At 44.2% G+C, this 15,030-nt stretch overlaps 2 protein-coding genes across 4 annotated transcripts in view; one reads left to right on the forward strand and one right to left on the reverse strand.

The window, feature by feature from the left end:
• Nucleotides 1-1,201: 1,201 nt before the first annotated feature.
• On the reverse strand, nucleotides 1,202-9,588 carry ptpn18 (protein tyrosine phosphatase non-receptor type 18). The gene is made up of 15 exons (XM_067240384.1): nucleotides 9,471-9,588; nucleotides 8,171-8,279; nucleotides 7,749-7,825; nucleotides 7,342-7,437; nucleotides 7,220-7,258; nucleotides 6,587-6,655; nucleotides 6,400-6,462; nucleotides 6,067-6,209; nucleotides 5,460-5,526; nucleotides 5,220-5,297; nucleotides 4,521-4,610; nucleotides 3,691-3,788; nucleotides 2,329-2,660; nucleotides 1,781-1,867; nucleotides 1,202-1,599 (listed from the first exon to the last, which is right to left on the reverse strand). Exons 1-15 carry the CDS (start codon nucleotides 9,540-9,542, stop codon nucleotides 1,526-1,528), a joined length of 1,494 nt encoding a protein of 497 aa, XP_067096485.1. The 5' UTR covers nucleotides 9,543-9,588; the 3' UTR covers nucleotides 1,202-1,525.
• A 961-nt stretch (nucleotides 9,589-10,549) lies between these two features.
• gripap1 (GRIP1 associated protein 1) overlaps nucleotides 10,550-15,030 on the forward strand; it is a 22,870-nt gene continuing 18,389 nt past the window's right edge. For 2 of the 3 annotated variants that reach the window (XM_067240465.1, XM_067240466.1), the window contains exons 1-12: nucleotides 10,550-10,852; nucleotides 11,626-11,692; nucleotides 11,894-11,955; nucleotides 12,266-12,292; nucleotides 12,435-12,542; nucleotides 12,671-12,827; nucleotides 13,357-13,502; nucleotides 13,670-13,718; nucleotides 14,234-14,400; nucleotides 14,555-14,602; nucleotides 14,688-14,719; nucleotides 14,843-14,890. In XM_067240465.1, coding sequence (XP_067096566.1) covers nucleotides 10,811-10,852; nucleotides 11,626-11,692; nucleotides 11,894-11,955; nucleotides 12,266-12,292; nucleotides 12,435-12,542; nucleotides 12,671-12,827; nucleotides 13,357-13,502; nucleotides 13,670-13,718; nucleotides 14,234-14,400; nucleotides 14,555-14,602; nucleotides 14,688-14,719; nucleotides 14,843-14,890 — 953 coding nt within the window. In that variant the 5' untranslated portion in view covers nucleotides 10,550-10,810. The remainder of the gene's footprint in view (nucleotides 10,853-11,625; nucleotides 11,693-11,893; nucleotides 11,956-12,265; nucleotides 12,293-12,434; nucleotides 12,543-12,670; nucleotides 12,828-13,356; nucleotides 13,503-13,669; nucleotides 13,719-14,233; nucleotides 14,401-14,554; nucleotides 14,603-14,687; nucleotides 14,720-14,842; nucleotides 14,891-15,030) is intronic. The other variant, XM_067240467.1, reaches the window with a different exon arrangement.

A 15,030-nucleotide genomic window follows, 5' to 3' on the forward strand; every position in this document is an offset into this window, starting at 1 on the left:
CCTGCCCTCCTCTCACACCTCTATTCCTCCTCTCCTCTCCCCTGCTCCTCTCCATCTCTCCTCTCCGCCTCTCAGAACCTTGCATCCAGCCCCAGCTCTATTCAGTCTCTGCCAGCAACACCTCGGCACAAAGGCCAAAGCCTGTGTCACACACATGCACGTACGCACACACACACACACACATTCAAAAAAACACTGGGTGCAAAAGGATGAATATGATTTGTCTTTTTTAGAACCTTGAATTTTCATACACTGAGTCCTTTCATATTAATTTCATGGATTTGTTTAATTGGTGTCTGACAAACATACTTACATGTCTCTCATTCAAAGGCTGCTTGCGTGGAACAGAATGAACAGAACTGCAACAACAGTAGTCAGATGGGCTTCAAGATGTGATGGTTTTACATGGTTCAATCCATAGTCCTATGGATTAGATTGATCAAGATCAATATTGACATGTCTATCCTAACACGTTTCCTCATTCTGCTGCTGAAACAGGATAGCCACACACACACACACACACACACATTAGTGTGGTGTGGTCAGGTTGTAAAAGCTAGGATGGAATCAGCCCTTTTACAGGAAGATAAGGATTGATGGGAGAGATGGATTTTTCGAGGGAAGGTTTTATTAGAGCAGTGGCTAATACACCACACTGCCAAATAAAATGGTATGTGTGTGTGCAAGCTGAGAGGTTGCCATGGTAGAGCTGTAGGCCTGGGTTTAGAAGCCATGGCAGAAGGTCATTAGATTCTGGTTTCACATTAGCATGTGCTGAATAGGATCAGCCCTCCAGCCGGGCATGGACCCCACACCCCACTGGCCCTGCCAGCTAGAGAATGGACGGGCCATTAGCGGACACACACACACACACACTCATTCTCTGTCCGACACTCCCAGTCTTGAGTTTCCTAGGCTGCAGGGACAGAAGTATGTGTTTTTTGGGGGTGGGGGGGGGGGGTGGATTTGTGGTTTCATGACATCATTAGTCATTAAAATCTCCAAATATTTCCTGAGATTTCAAATAATGTTTGAAATACTGTCATAGTGTGTCCTTTGGAGTGTGTGTTTCTTCATGCTGACTACAGGTTGTGTGTGCAAAGCTGTAGAATGTTCATGATAACCATGAATTAATAGAGGTTTGAAAACAAGTGTATATTGTATTGCCACTCACAAAATGTTATCATTATTACAACAATCATGACCATTAGATAACTTTTTATTATTATTACCATCATCATTAATACATTAGATACAACCTGCTGCAGTACCCATGTTACTCTACTGTCCCCTTGTGGCAACTATTCAACCAAGACAACAGAACTTTGGACAGAGACAAAAACTAGGAGTATTAAAAATGAGTGACTGTAACCAGTGCTGGACAGCTCTTGTACAGATTGACAGACACACACACACACACACACACACACACACACGTGACACACGTGAACACACACACACACACGTGAACACACACACACACACAGAGACTAACACACAATCCGACAGGTGTGTAGCAGGGGTGTCATCTCTCCACGTGAGCCCAGTCTGCCGGAGGATCTCGAGGTCCTTTAGGTTTCTTGACACGACAATTAAAACCTAAAAGAGCCACGTGTGTGTGTGTGTTTGTAAGGAGAGGGGGTGCGAAAAAGAGAGGGAGAGAGAGAAAACCTTCTTACTACACTGTTTAGGCTCTTCACAGTATGTATGGAGGTTGTCTCTTTTTACCAATGAGCGTGTTGCGTGTGTGTGTGTTTACTGGGAGCACAGTCTGTCTCACCCAGGCTGGTGGGAGAACTGCAGCTGCTGGGGGTCTCCCTGATGGGTTCGGAGACGTACTCATAGTCGTCATCTAAGGAAGACCGAGCTGTGAAGAACAACAAAATAAATATCATTCTTAAGGTCGCCATGGAACTCTGGCATACAGGACAGAGCATGGCGCAGTCCTTGACATCAGCAGTGGTGCATTCCAGTCACTCTTCCTGTCTACATGAAAGTGTTACCTAATTGGAGCACGAGAATGCTGTCACCCCCACCCCACACATTTCAACATGCAAGGAACAAAACACACTCGATCTCCAGAGTACTGAAGTTTCAACACAGAAGATATCCTGACCATGATGCGGATGATGGCACATAGCGATGCTGAACACACTACTGTTGTTCTTGATAAGGGTAACCTAGGTTTGGAACTGAGCCCGTTTGACACTCCTGTCTAAGTAGGGAGAATAAGTCCTAAGGTTAAGTTTGTAACTCAGCCTAATTTACACTTTCTCTTTTAGGAAGAGAGTGGAGAACCGACAATAAGGTTACGTTTGGAGCACTCACCTTTGACAAGCTCATACCCGCTTAGATGGTCAAGTGACTCAGGGGATAGCCTGGCATTGGCTGGGATTGCGGTGTCATAGATGGGTGTATCAGAGAGGGTGGGGTGGAGGGCTCTGGACCGTGGCCTGACAGTGCTATAGAGGGGAGTGGCCTGGGCTCCACTGGCTCCTCCCGTTTCCTCGTTGTCATAGTGATTCTTGGAGGAGGGGGCCAGGATGGAGGGCTTGGACTTGGGGATGGTCTGCCGTGTCTTGTTGACCACGGCGTAAGTGTCGTTCATTTTCTGGCCAGGAGTGTGGTCTACAGACCGTATAGGTTGCAGAGAGGTGGACCTGCAAGGCAGGAGGAAGGTTTACCCACTGGGACTCTTTTAATGAACACATTACGTTTTCTTATGTCCGTAGCATCAAAATAACTGTCTGTGCGTTCCGATCTGAAATGCTTCAGTAGAGAGAGTTCCAGAATGTGAGAGAGAGAAGACACTGGTTACCATGGTTACAGATGTAACCTTGCTGTGTTTACAGTTTCCTAGCACTGTCGTCAGAAGGTCTCACTGCAGCTGCTGGTGTGTGTGTGGTGTGTGTCACATATGGCGATGAAGATAGATAAATATTTTAGCATCAGCTAAAATTCAAAACCAGCTCTCTGATTCACTTTCAACCTCAGTTAGTTTGCAGACTATGATATAGGTCTCTGGTTACCAGGTGGCATGTTTGCAGTTGGGGGTGGGGGTGAGAATGTCACACCAAGCTCTGTCACATCCTCTGTAGGCTAGGGAATGTAACAGGGTGTGGTGACACCGTTCTGGTACAGCACTGATCAAAATGAACGATGCACACAATACATGTTTGTTTTACTATTCTGTGCGAGTACTATACTGTACTGTACTATGACGACTCACAACCCGTTCCATTCAAAATACAAATTTTCCCTAACCACTGAACCTAACCTTAATCCTACCCGAACCTGAACCATAACCCAAAAACCTAACCTGAACTCTATACATAACTCTATACCTAACTTCTGCAAAAGAGGAAGTGTTTCTTTTAGTTTTTTGTCAACTATGGTCCTTGCTCTGTCACTCTTATCTGCTTCTCTTTCGTGTTTTTTTTTAAACATTTCCTCTTCTCGTTCTCTTTAGTTCTCTCATTATCAGGTTCAAATTCCGGTTTCTTAGTAGAGGACCTAAAACCACCATTGGATTAATCATTTAACAACTTTAACAACAAATTTAATTAACTTCCTTATCACTAAGGAATGTGTCTCTAAATATACTCGCTAAAAATTGAATAATTTCTGCATCTAACTCCATGGTTTTCAGTGAGCTATGTTGTCACAGTCTAGACAGATAGGGAGGGTCACCTGTTAGCGAGCTTGTGGCTGCTGGCTGGGCTGGCTGCGATCCGGCCGGGTTGACAACACTTCACCGTCTCCACATTTCTGCTGACAGATCCACTGCTCTAAAGGAGTGAACGAGACCGGAAACCACAGAAACTCTTTACAGAGAGACTCCCACCCAGAGAGACTAGAAAGATAGAGACTCACTGGTGCTTTTCTGACCCTGACTGAGCCAGAGGGCGGAAGACAGATCTTGCTGGGCTGTTGCTGGCTAGGCAAATATGAAAAAACAATCCTCTCCTTTGTGCCTCTGTTTGACATCTACATAGAGGAAGTATAAATAATCCTTCCTGTTTGACTTCTCTATTTTCTCACTTCATCTCAGAAAGACTAAATGAAGCAAGCAGACGCAGGTCCCTTGACCCCTCACCCTTTCAATATTTTCATTCATCAGTGAAACCAGTACAGGTCAGCGGGGAGACCTGCTGGAACACGACCACAACACTGTCTGTAGTCTCAATTTGATGGGCTCAATTGGTTTTTCACTGTACAATGTTGGCGCCTGAGAGGCATACACGGACCGGGATTGGAGTGGACTTCTCAAGAGCCGTGCTTGAGCAAGCTGAGGTGTTAGCTCAGGAGGCCAGTGTTAGCTACTGAGTCTCAGCTGTTCAGTAACATCAGGCCAACCTGGTTGTTTTCTCACCCCTGCTACATGCATGGGTTTGAGATTAGCTTTAGCTAGCCTGCCCCCTAGGGGTAAGAGCAGGGAATGCCTGTAGGTGGTCAGACGTAGCTGTAAATGACATGAATATTATTTTGTTGTGACTTTCTGGTATTTCAGTCCAACCTACCTGTGATAGGCTGTAGGAAGGATTGACAGGCCTCTGTAACGACCTCTGAAATATCTGTGCCACAGCAGAAAAGACAAACTGGTACTGCTCCTGTAGGGAGGAACAGAGGTGGGATGGACCTGTCACACACAGTACACACACACAGTACACACACACACAGTACACACACACAGTACACACACACACACAGTACACACACAGTACACACACACACACAGTACACACACAAAGTACACACACAGTACACACACACACAGTACACACACACAGTACACACACCCTGTTGTGGCCGAAAACTGTATGAAACTTCTATCACTGAATTAGTTGAGTGTCCTGACGTGAACAGAAATAGAGATGGAAAAGAGCAAAGACACAGTTTAATGTAGGACCTTTGGACTGAGAGATACACTTTGGATAGAAGTGCTGACATTAGGAAAAGGAAGAGATAGCCAGAGCAGGATGGTTTTCTGCATGCCCATGTTTAGCTGAAGGGAGGGCCTTGTTTAGAGAGTATAAAAACGATTGATGCCTAAGCTCTGGCAGGCCTTCAACCGCGGAAGGCCCATAGGTGTGTACCTATGATGAGATATGAATAAAGAACTTTCACATTGAACCAGAAATCGAACCAGACTCCCGTCTCCTCTTTTACCAGCAACCAGGCTGAGAAAAGCCACCTCAAAACCCCCCCTCCAGCTGTACCTGGGTCTGGACTGCAGATTGTCTCTGTCTCCTCATGTCCAGCACGATCTTCATGATACTGAATTCCTCTCTGATTTGCTAATGACAAAATATCGCAGTTTCTATATGCTGTTCTGAGACTCTGTAAACAATATTTTGCTTATGAATGCCAGTGACAAAGCAATGACTTTTAAGTCTAAAGCAGGGTACTGATGTGCTGAGGCTGACTTTCAGCTGTGACTGCGGCCTGAGGAGCCTCACCTTGGTAACCAAGAGGTCATGGATGTAATCTACAGCACAGATCACCCCCGTTCTCCCACAGCCTGCACTGGAAACGCACACAGCCACATCTTCATCATCATCATCATCATCATCATCATCAATCTAGACAGGCAGTCTCTGACAAAATGCAATACATCTTTGGAGGAACTTAAGTTCATTTGGACATGAAGTACATCCAGTGTTCTACAGGGCCGTTATATGTGTGGGGTCCTTCCAGTCCTGTGGAAAGTATAGAAGAAATCTATGTGTGTGAGTGAGTTTGTCGGTGCGCGTGTGTGTGTGGTGCTGGCCTAGCCCGGTCTCCAGCAGGAGGTGAATATGGATCGAGTCTCGCTCCATCTCAATCGCTTCATTAACATGCAGAGTCCACCAGTCTGCTTCAGATGGAGATTCACAGGGCAGGCCATATGGATCATCTGTCTGTCTGCCTGAGCAGAACAGTCCCATCTTGTGTGTTTGTGTGTGTGTGTTCACCTGTATACCTTTCTATCTGTATACCAGGGTATGTGTGTGCGTATACTAACTTAACTGAGCTCAGTTGCTATGCCAATACTGTGTCTGTACAGTGTGCGTGTGTCCAGCAGACCTGCAGTGTATCAGAACAGGGCTAAGGCTGCCCGCCTGGGCGTTGCGAGCCATGTCCATCATTCCTAGGATCCCTTCTGCAGTGTACGGGATGTCATGGTCGGGCCAGGCAGTGTACTGAAACTGATTGACTGTCTTCTTCTCCTAAGCAACAACATCCCAGAATACAAAAGAGAACACGTTTTAAAATATATATATTTCACTGGCTTTCTTGCTGAAAGAAATTCACTTAAGATCATGCAAACATCGAGTGATGGTTTATGCTGAGAGCAAAATGTGAGGAAAATGTATGTAAATCAAATGGCTTAAGCGACCTCCAGGCTACTACACTTACGTTCAGGTACTGGACGACGAGGGAGCGAACCACTACCTCATCGTTGGGGAAAGACTCTGACATCTGCAGAAACAGGAGAACAACACAAACTCCCTTGAAGCAGCATCCTGTGTGTGAAGTACTGCAAAAAATAAAGCAGTGCTAAAACTTTAAGAGATACGTGTTTGTGAGTAGACATGCTCCTTACATTTGAGACAAGAAAAGGTCCAAACTGAGAGGTTCCTTGGTGGGCGGCCCAGTAACGCTCACACTTCCTCTGTAGAGAGGGACAGACAACCCAAGAGAGAGAAGGAGAGATAGAGAGGAGGAGAGACAGAGAGGAGGAGAGATGGAGAGTAGGAGAGATAGAGAGGAGGAGAGACAGAGAGGAGGAGAGATGGAGAGGAGGAGAGATAGAGAGGAGGAGAGATAGAGAGGAGGAGAGATAGAGAGGAGGCGAGATAGAGAGAAGGAGAAATAGAGAGGAGGAGAGATAGAGAGGAGAGATAGAGAGGAGGAGAGATAGAGAGGAGAGACAGAGAGAAGGAGAGACAGAGAGGAGGAGAGATAGAGAGGAGGAGAGATAGAGAGGAGAGATAGAGAGGAGGAGAGACAGAGAGAAGGAGAGACAGAGAGGAGGAGAGATAAAGAGGAGAAATAGAGAGGAGAGATAGAGAGAAGGAGAGATAGAGAGGAGGAGAGATAAAGAGGAGGAGAGACAGAGAGGAGGAGAGACAGAGTTCAGTTCAACAATTCAGTTCTACTTCACAGACATATGTTAAGGGAATTTATGAAAAATAATTATCAAATCATTATAGATTCATTCTACATTATTAAATACCTTTGTCATTTCTATCTCTCGGCATGCCATCATTATGACCTAAAACAGGGATCAGAAAAGCATAAAAAAAGTAACTCAGATTATAAAAAATGCTACACATATACTCAACGGTTGATTCCTACCTTGACCTCGTACTGCCAGATCATCCTCCAGAAGTCCACCAGTGTGGCGCTCAGAGGTCCCTGGGTGGCAATGTACTTTTTAGTCTCTGTCGCCCCCTGATGGACAAAAGGAGATAAAGCAGAGAATAACTGCTTTATAACTGTGTGTTCTGCCCACAACTCTAGAATCTCAAGTATTGACCAGAGACACTAGTAGCTAGCTGAGCGACAGAGTCCTGTTTCAACACAGGAGTCATGGATCATTCCACTTGAGGAAGCTGTTAACATTTCCATGGCGATAGTACTCATCTAACAGGTCAGGGTAGATCAGTGGTTTGTTCTGGTAAGTGTGGAGAGCAGGAAGCAAGGAGTTTTTTAAATGATTGAGACTGGGCCAGGAGCTGTTGGGGGCCAGAGGGAAGTCATACCTGAATGAAGTTTGCATTGATGTAGTCAGAGTCAAAGGGACTGGTCAGTGGATTTAGCACCACGCGAGTCTGGTCATCTGGAGATGGTGAGACAGAGAGAGAGAGGAAAGAGAGAGACATAGAAATACAATAGGTAAAGTGTGTGAGGGAGAGAATAAGAGAGCAAAACAAATGACAGGAGATGTAAAAAAGTAGTGCAGCCTTACATAATATAGGGTACACTAGATGTTAGTACACTAGATGTTGATTTTAGTACACAATTTCAGATTTTACTTCATCTTGTTCTGCCATTGTTGAGCAAGGCATTGTGTAAGAAAAAAATTATGTAAAAAAACTCAATCAACTAATCATTCAAATCCTCTCTCTCCATGATAACATGAACCCCAATGACCCTTTTTCTAGTAAAAGGAAGTGATGCGTACAGGGCAAGATGTCTTTATAGCGGTTCTTCTTCACGTTCTCCTTCAGTCCTCCGGACTCAGTCGTCAGGCCTAGGTTTCGCTTGACAACTGAGGTCTGGGATCGAATGGTCTACCGACACAAAACAGAAATAACACTTTGAGGCAGAGAAAGAGATGGGGAGGAAGACCCAAGGACAATATTACAGAGACAGACCCAAATAAAAATAGGTTGTGGTGATTTTGTTTCCGACAGTGACATGCAACAGTGAGTTATGTGAGTCCTCTATTTAGTTATTGATGTAACCCCACATATAAAAAAAATACAAACAACCCCTGAATAACATGCTTGTCTGCATGTCTGTCTGTATAATATAATATGTGGTGTTATTTTGAACACTGAATCTGTTACGGAAACTGTACTCCCTTTGGGGTCTAGAAAAATATTATCACGTCTTAACGCTTGAATGCTTTCTGGCTAGCTTTGAAGCAATTGTCTGCGGGCCTTAATTTTTCAGATTGTACTAAATTCAAAATACTATTTTCCCTAATCCCTGAACCTAACCTTAATCCTACCTGAACCTGAACCATAACCCAAAAACCTAACCTGTACTCTACACCAAACCCTATACCTATCCCTAGCTAATTTCTTGTTTAAATATTTTTTGAGGGACCTTCTGGTACCTACAAGAATAGCTTAACAAGTCCACACACACACACACACACACACACACACACACACACACACACACACACACACACACACACACACATAAATACCCAGTACAACGTAATACCAAACAGTGCAGTCTATTAAAAAGATGCAATGTTTTAAAATAAATAAATAAAAAATTAATCAGAGTACAATTTGTTTTTATACAGAGCAAGTATTTTTATTTTCAATAAAAGAAATCAATTTCTTGATTTGACATTGAGTCTAGAGGTCTGAGGTAGGAGCCGAAAAGAAATCAGCGACTTCTGCTAATTTTTACATTCGGTTCTGTGTTGAGTCAAGACAGGATTTTCCAGATATAGCCTATTAAGTCTACTGGGAAAATGTCACTGTAGACGTGGACATTAATTTGTTATTGCTTATGGTTTATCGGAGTCTATTGTTGCAGAATTCAGTTGCAGCCTACACAGGTGCTCTTGGCTACATTATTTACAAAATTCCATGTTCCTTTTAACATTGGCATTTACAATTACAACCGCAAACAGATGATGAGAGGACTGTTTAAATGATTATGTCAGAGTCAGAGAAAACATTCGTAGGCCTATAGAATCATAATTATGAGGACACCTTATTTTATAAAAGTAGACTCACGCTGTACTCTGAAGCGATGCTGCCAATTGAAAGGAATTTCATCTGGTCCACGAACTTTGCATGTAGCTCCATCGGTGGATAGGTAGCCTAGTCTGAATGATCGTGGCACTAGAATTAGAAGTTGTTCTGGTTTCAGTCAGGGCAGTGTAACCTATTTCCTTGTCAACAGAAGAACGGTTTCCGCGTTGACTTTCTAGCGCCGCGCTATCATCAAGCTTTAAGGCCTATCCTAAAACCTATTGACTCTTTCGTTTTATGCTTACCTGGCGCCAATGCACAACTTTGTTGTTCATCCTCGTCTTTCATGCGCTCTATCGAAAAACCTATGGTAGGTTAAGCACACCTGATAAATGAAATGATAAAAACCTCATTAGATTCAGGGGTAGATAGGCCACTTTAAATGAGTCGTGTGTGCTTTATAGAGGGGCGGATTGGCCTCGGAAGTAATGTGATAGATTTGTCTCTTGGTTTGACTTTGATAATTGAATAAAAGACTAGTGAAGTTGACATTGTGGTCTGTGGGTGTCAGGTGGCTGAGCGGTTAGTGAATCCGGCTAGTAATCTGAAGGTTGCCAGTTCGATTCCTGGCCGTGCAAAATTACGTTGTGTCCTTGAGCAAAGCACTTCACCCTACTTGCCTAGAGGGGAATGTCCCTGTACTTACTGTAAGTCGCTCTGGATAAGAGCGTCTGCTAAATGACTAAATGTAATGTAACTCTGTGGATAGCCTAGTCCAGATATGAAGCCCGCGATGCCATAAAACCCCTTGTTGAATGTCCGCATGATAATTTCTGCTCACAGTGGAGGGCAAGCTGTAGACCAACTGTTGCATTTTAATGCCAGTCGAAATCAACATCGTCTTAGGAAAGTATTTGAAGCTTTTATATAGGCTACTATATAGCCTATAGTGTATAAAAATAAACGATATAAAAATATAAACGAACATTATATGAATATTTGGTTGGCAGCCCTAACCTCAGGCCTTGTAAACGCGTTAACCTCTAGAAGAGGACGCCACCTATCGGACAGGTGTAATAGTAATGGCAACTGTCACTATAAGGCGTAAAGCCTACAAGCAACGTCCTTGACCCAAAAGACAAACGTATATCTGATGGATTTCGGTCTTTATTATTCAACGCTACATATATATATATATACTCAGAATGCATAGTGCAGAGATCCTAGTGGTGGATATATGTAGACGTATCTAAAGGGATTGCTGTACAGCAGCTACCACCATCCAGCGTCTTCCCCCGCCCGTCTCAGCCCAGGAGACCATTCGCCCAGTGTCCTCGCCCGCTGTAGCTAGCTAGTTGTAGCTCCTACTATTAGGCGTGAAGATGGCGCAGGCATTATCCGAAGAGGAGTTTCACCGAATGCAGGTATGGCAAAAAGGATCACTGTCATTTTGCAGTGCGTGGTGTCACTGTCATGCGGCTGTCGCTCTTAATCTCCCAAATATTGACCAGGAAACGTGCTAGCTAACTTGCGAGCCTCCCAGCCACCTAGCTAGACTAGGTGGCCTAGCTATATTGCTAGGCTTCTGTTACTTTGCTGTTTTTTTCCCCCCTCTTCCAAATCCAGGGCAACATTTTATAGTTGCAGCTCGTAACTCAAACACAGATAGCTAGAGAAGTACATTTTTTATTTCTTCCGAATTCCATATGAATGGCTGACTAGCAAGCTCTGGCCGGGGACAACACAAGCAGCAGTTCTAGTAGCTGCTTGTTCTTGAGAGGCCAGCTAGCACAGGTAGCATTAGCTCTTGTCTAGTCTAGATTACGTACCTTGTTGGCTAGCTCTAGCTGCCTAACCGAATAGCACAGTTTTATATCATATTTGTATGATGAATATGCTACCTGTGCTCGCTAGCTATAATCAAGCTTGTGTCAGCACCCTTGGATAGTGTCTTGAAGTCCACCACGGGAATAACATGCAGTGTTGGATGTTGTAAACAAATGTGAATTGTTGACATTGCTATCTACCTAGCTAGCTACTATTCTTGTGCGAAAGCTATTTATCTAATTGTTTGGTGCTGACATGAATCCCTTCTTAGTGATAATGAAAGTCCAAAGCATTATGATTTCTCATTGTAGTCATGCACCCAACACCAACAGAAAATCTGAATGATTATTATCGTATTCAATTATTTCAGGCTCAGCTGCTGGAACTCAGAACACAGAACTACCAGCTGTCTGACGACCTGCGCAAGAACATTGCAGGTAAGGTGTTTATGTGTATTGGGTCTGTTATTGTACAGTCTCATGATCATGTAAAAATGAAGAGGTTAACAAACAGCAAAGTCGGCGTGAATTTAGATCCAACTCTGTTTGCCAGAAAGGTTAAGTTCATCACTATTCCCTCGAAATTACCCAGGGAATGGGTTATTCCATAAATCCTTACGTAAATACTGTGTTTTTCAGAGCTAACTGCCGTTCGTCAGAAGACTGTGAACCTGGAGAAGGACTACATCAAAGCCCAGAAGGTAGAGATCAAGCTTCTACAGGCTCTGACCAGAACTGGGAATAGTGTGTTTCTGACCAAATTAACCTTTGGTTCATGGCCCCATATATCTGAAACAGAAAAACTCTGTGTCAGAGTCTTTCTAAACTCTGCCTAAAACAAGCATGCCTGTTTTTAAGACTTTACCCTGGAGCTTACTGCATGAGTCATAATAAGTGTTTACATTTTGCTGATGTTTGAATTTAGACTCTAGACCTAGTCATAGTTTTAAATAGAAAGAGCTGTGTTTGGGCTGTAACTATTATGTTTTTGTTTTAAATTTTTATCCTCAGGCTTTAAATAAGAGCAAAAAAGCTCAGGTGAGTTGTATGATACTACATAGATTGATTCACATCCTTTTTCTTAGTCTTAAGTTTTCAACTGTGCTATCTGCTGGGAAGACTTTGTGTCACCCAGTAGAACGTTTATCTCTGTTTAAACTCCTGTCTGTGATGTCGTCAGGAGGTGGACGCTTTGCTCAGTGAGAATGAGATGCTGCAGGGGAAACTGCACTGCCAGGAGGACGACTTCAGACTGCAGAACAGCACCCTGATGCAGGAGCTGTCTAAGGTGTGCATGTGTATTCATTTGGATGAAATATACGGCTATCGGGTGTAATATGTTACATTTCTAAATGAATTCCAATGATTTGACGTCTGATCGCAAAGTAATGGTCTGTGTGTTCCTCTGGATTGTAGCTGTGTTCCCAGATCGAACAGCTGGAGCAGGAGAACCAGTGTCTGAAGGAGGGGAAGACTCCTCCCCCTGCTGCCTCCAGCCCCGCCTCTCCACCTGTAGATGCAGAGTTGCTCCGCCTGCAAGCCGAAAATGCCGCCCTCCAGAAGAAGATGGCAGGTGTGTGTGGGATGTCTTGAGTTTAGAGTTGGTGTGTATGTATGTGTGCTTGTCTGAGATATAATCCTTGTCTGTGAGAAAGTTGGTGTGTGTGTGAGAGAGAGAGAGAGAGAGAGAGAGAGAGAGAGAGAGAGAGAGAGAGGGAGAATGTTCTAAAGAATCAGAATCAGAATTCGGTTTATTCGCCATGTATGTTATACAAACACGGAATTTACTGTGGCAGGGAGGTGCATAACAGTAAACATATACAAATCTTAAATTAAGTAAAAATACTAAAGTTTAACTATTTCTAAGAACTAAACAATCTATAGTGCAATCAGATACTGAGATAAGGTGGCTTATGCATAGTGTAATTGCCATTAGATGGACTTATATGATATATATAAGTGAGTGTGTGTGGTATAAAAAGAGTGTCTGAGATGCATATACAGAAATGTGTGTGAGGTGATGGAATGCCCAGGCTAGGACGATTGTTACATAACACAAACCAATGACCTCTCAACCCTTCATCCCAACCCACCCCCTCCAGCCCTTCAACAGCACATGGAGAGGCGGGCTCAGATCAATGACACCACAGAGACAGACAGTGGCGACAGCAACGGTGTCCAGTGTCAATCTGATGTCAGCGGAAAAGGGGAGGAGTCTTCCACAGGAACCAATGACAGAGTGGAACAGGTGAGTTAAACAGCTGGGTGTTCTCCAGCGAGTTCCCATCCCCTCGTTCTTTGTTAAATGACTCTGTTAGTGTTTTGAGTCCTTCCAGTTTTCCCACAACATCTCCCCCTAGTGGAATATTAAATACCATGTCACTTTAAAAACATAACTGTTTTCGGTGTTGGCAGGCAGAATCAAAGTGTGTCAAGCTGGAGCAAAGAGTAAACGAACTAAGCGGTGAGTAGTGTTCCATCGTCTTAAATAATTCAACATGACATTCTTTAATGCCTCTAATCTGATTGGCCGGGTGGACCGACCTCCGTGTGACTGGTCCTTACTGCAGGCTGCCTGGGGCAGGGCCAGCTGGCCCTAGCAACACGTTGACTACGCCCACGCCCACGCCGTTTACATATACATACATTACATACAGGCGCTGGCTAGCTGCTTCTACTAACACCATGGCTGAGGATAGGCACCTGTAATCCTAAATATAAACCACACACATTGTGTTTCCGGGATTCCTTTGTCACTGTACTCTGGTGAAGCTTAGAAGGCCCATAGCAGTGCCTCGCATAGTAAAGTTACTTGCTCTTCATGTAGCGTATTAGCCTAGCTGCTTGCAGTCGGCTAGTTGGGCTGGTGTTAGCCCTGCTGTTTACAAGTACCGTGTTTGCTCCCGCTGCGTGTTAGCCTAGCATGCTAGGCTTGTTGCATGTAGCGTGCTAGCCCTGCTGCGTGTTGCGTGCCCTCAGGAGCGGCGGTGTCAGTGAGGAGCTGTGGTGTAGTAAAGCAGGGTGCTATTGGCTGGTCTGCTGCGCTGTGTCCAATAACACAATGCTTTGGACCAGAGGTGGAGCTGCAGCTGAACACTGAGGTGGAGGAGAAGAGACTGCTGAGGGAGCAGCTAACAGCACTTGAGGTAATTGGACACACACACACGTGCACACACACACATATACAGCTCTCTCTTTGTGAAAGAAAGGAAGTCAATATTTGGCGCCTGACCTTAAGGTTGAAACTGTCATGTTGAACTGAAATATCGACTCCTTTCTCGCTTCTCATTCCTCTTCTAGTCATCCAAACAAACAGAGATAACAAAGCTACTGGAAGAGATAACCAAGGTAACAACCAGCACATACGTGTGTTTACACACATACCAGATATAGGTAATGTGCCATTTAACATGTGTGCATGTGTGTCTTCCAGCTATCTGACAAACTGAAGAAGAAGCAGGAGAGGTATGAGATGGATGCTAGCAGCCCTCTGGTTCATGGCGGTTTTTGATATGATCAAATCCTGTAAGGGGGGTTCCCCTGATGATAGTCTCAATGTGTGTGTGTGTGTGTGTGGTTGTGTTGCAGCTTCATGCGCCTGCAGGGGGAAAAGGAGGCCCTGTACAATGACAGCAGGTAAAGGACCTGGATATACATCCTGACTGGACTCCTCTCTTCCTCTAGATTTCTTTCTCTCTCTTTTTACATTTACATTACATTACATTTAGTCATTTAGCAGACGCTCTTATCCAGAGCGACTTACAGTAAGTACAGGG

Source organism: Osmerus mordax, chromosome 7 (assembly GCF_038355195.1).
Source record: "Osmerus mordax isolate fOsmMor3 chromosome 7, fOsmMor3.pri, whole genome shotgun sequence".
Classification (NCBI taxonomy): domain Eukaryota; kingdom Metazoa; phylum Chordata; class Actinopteri; order Osmeriformes; family Osmeridae; genus Osmerus; species Osmerus mordax.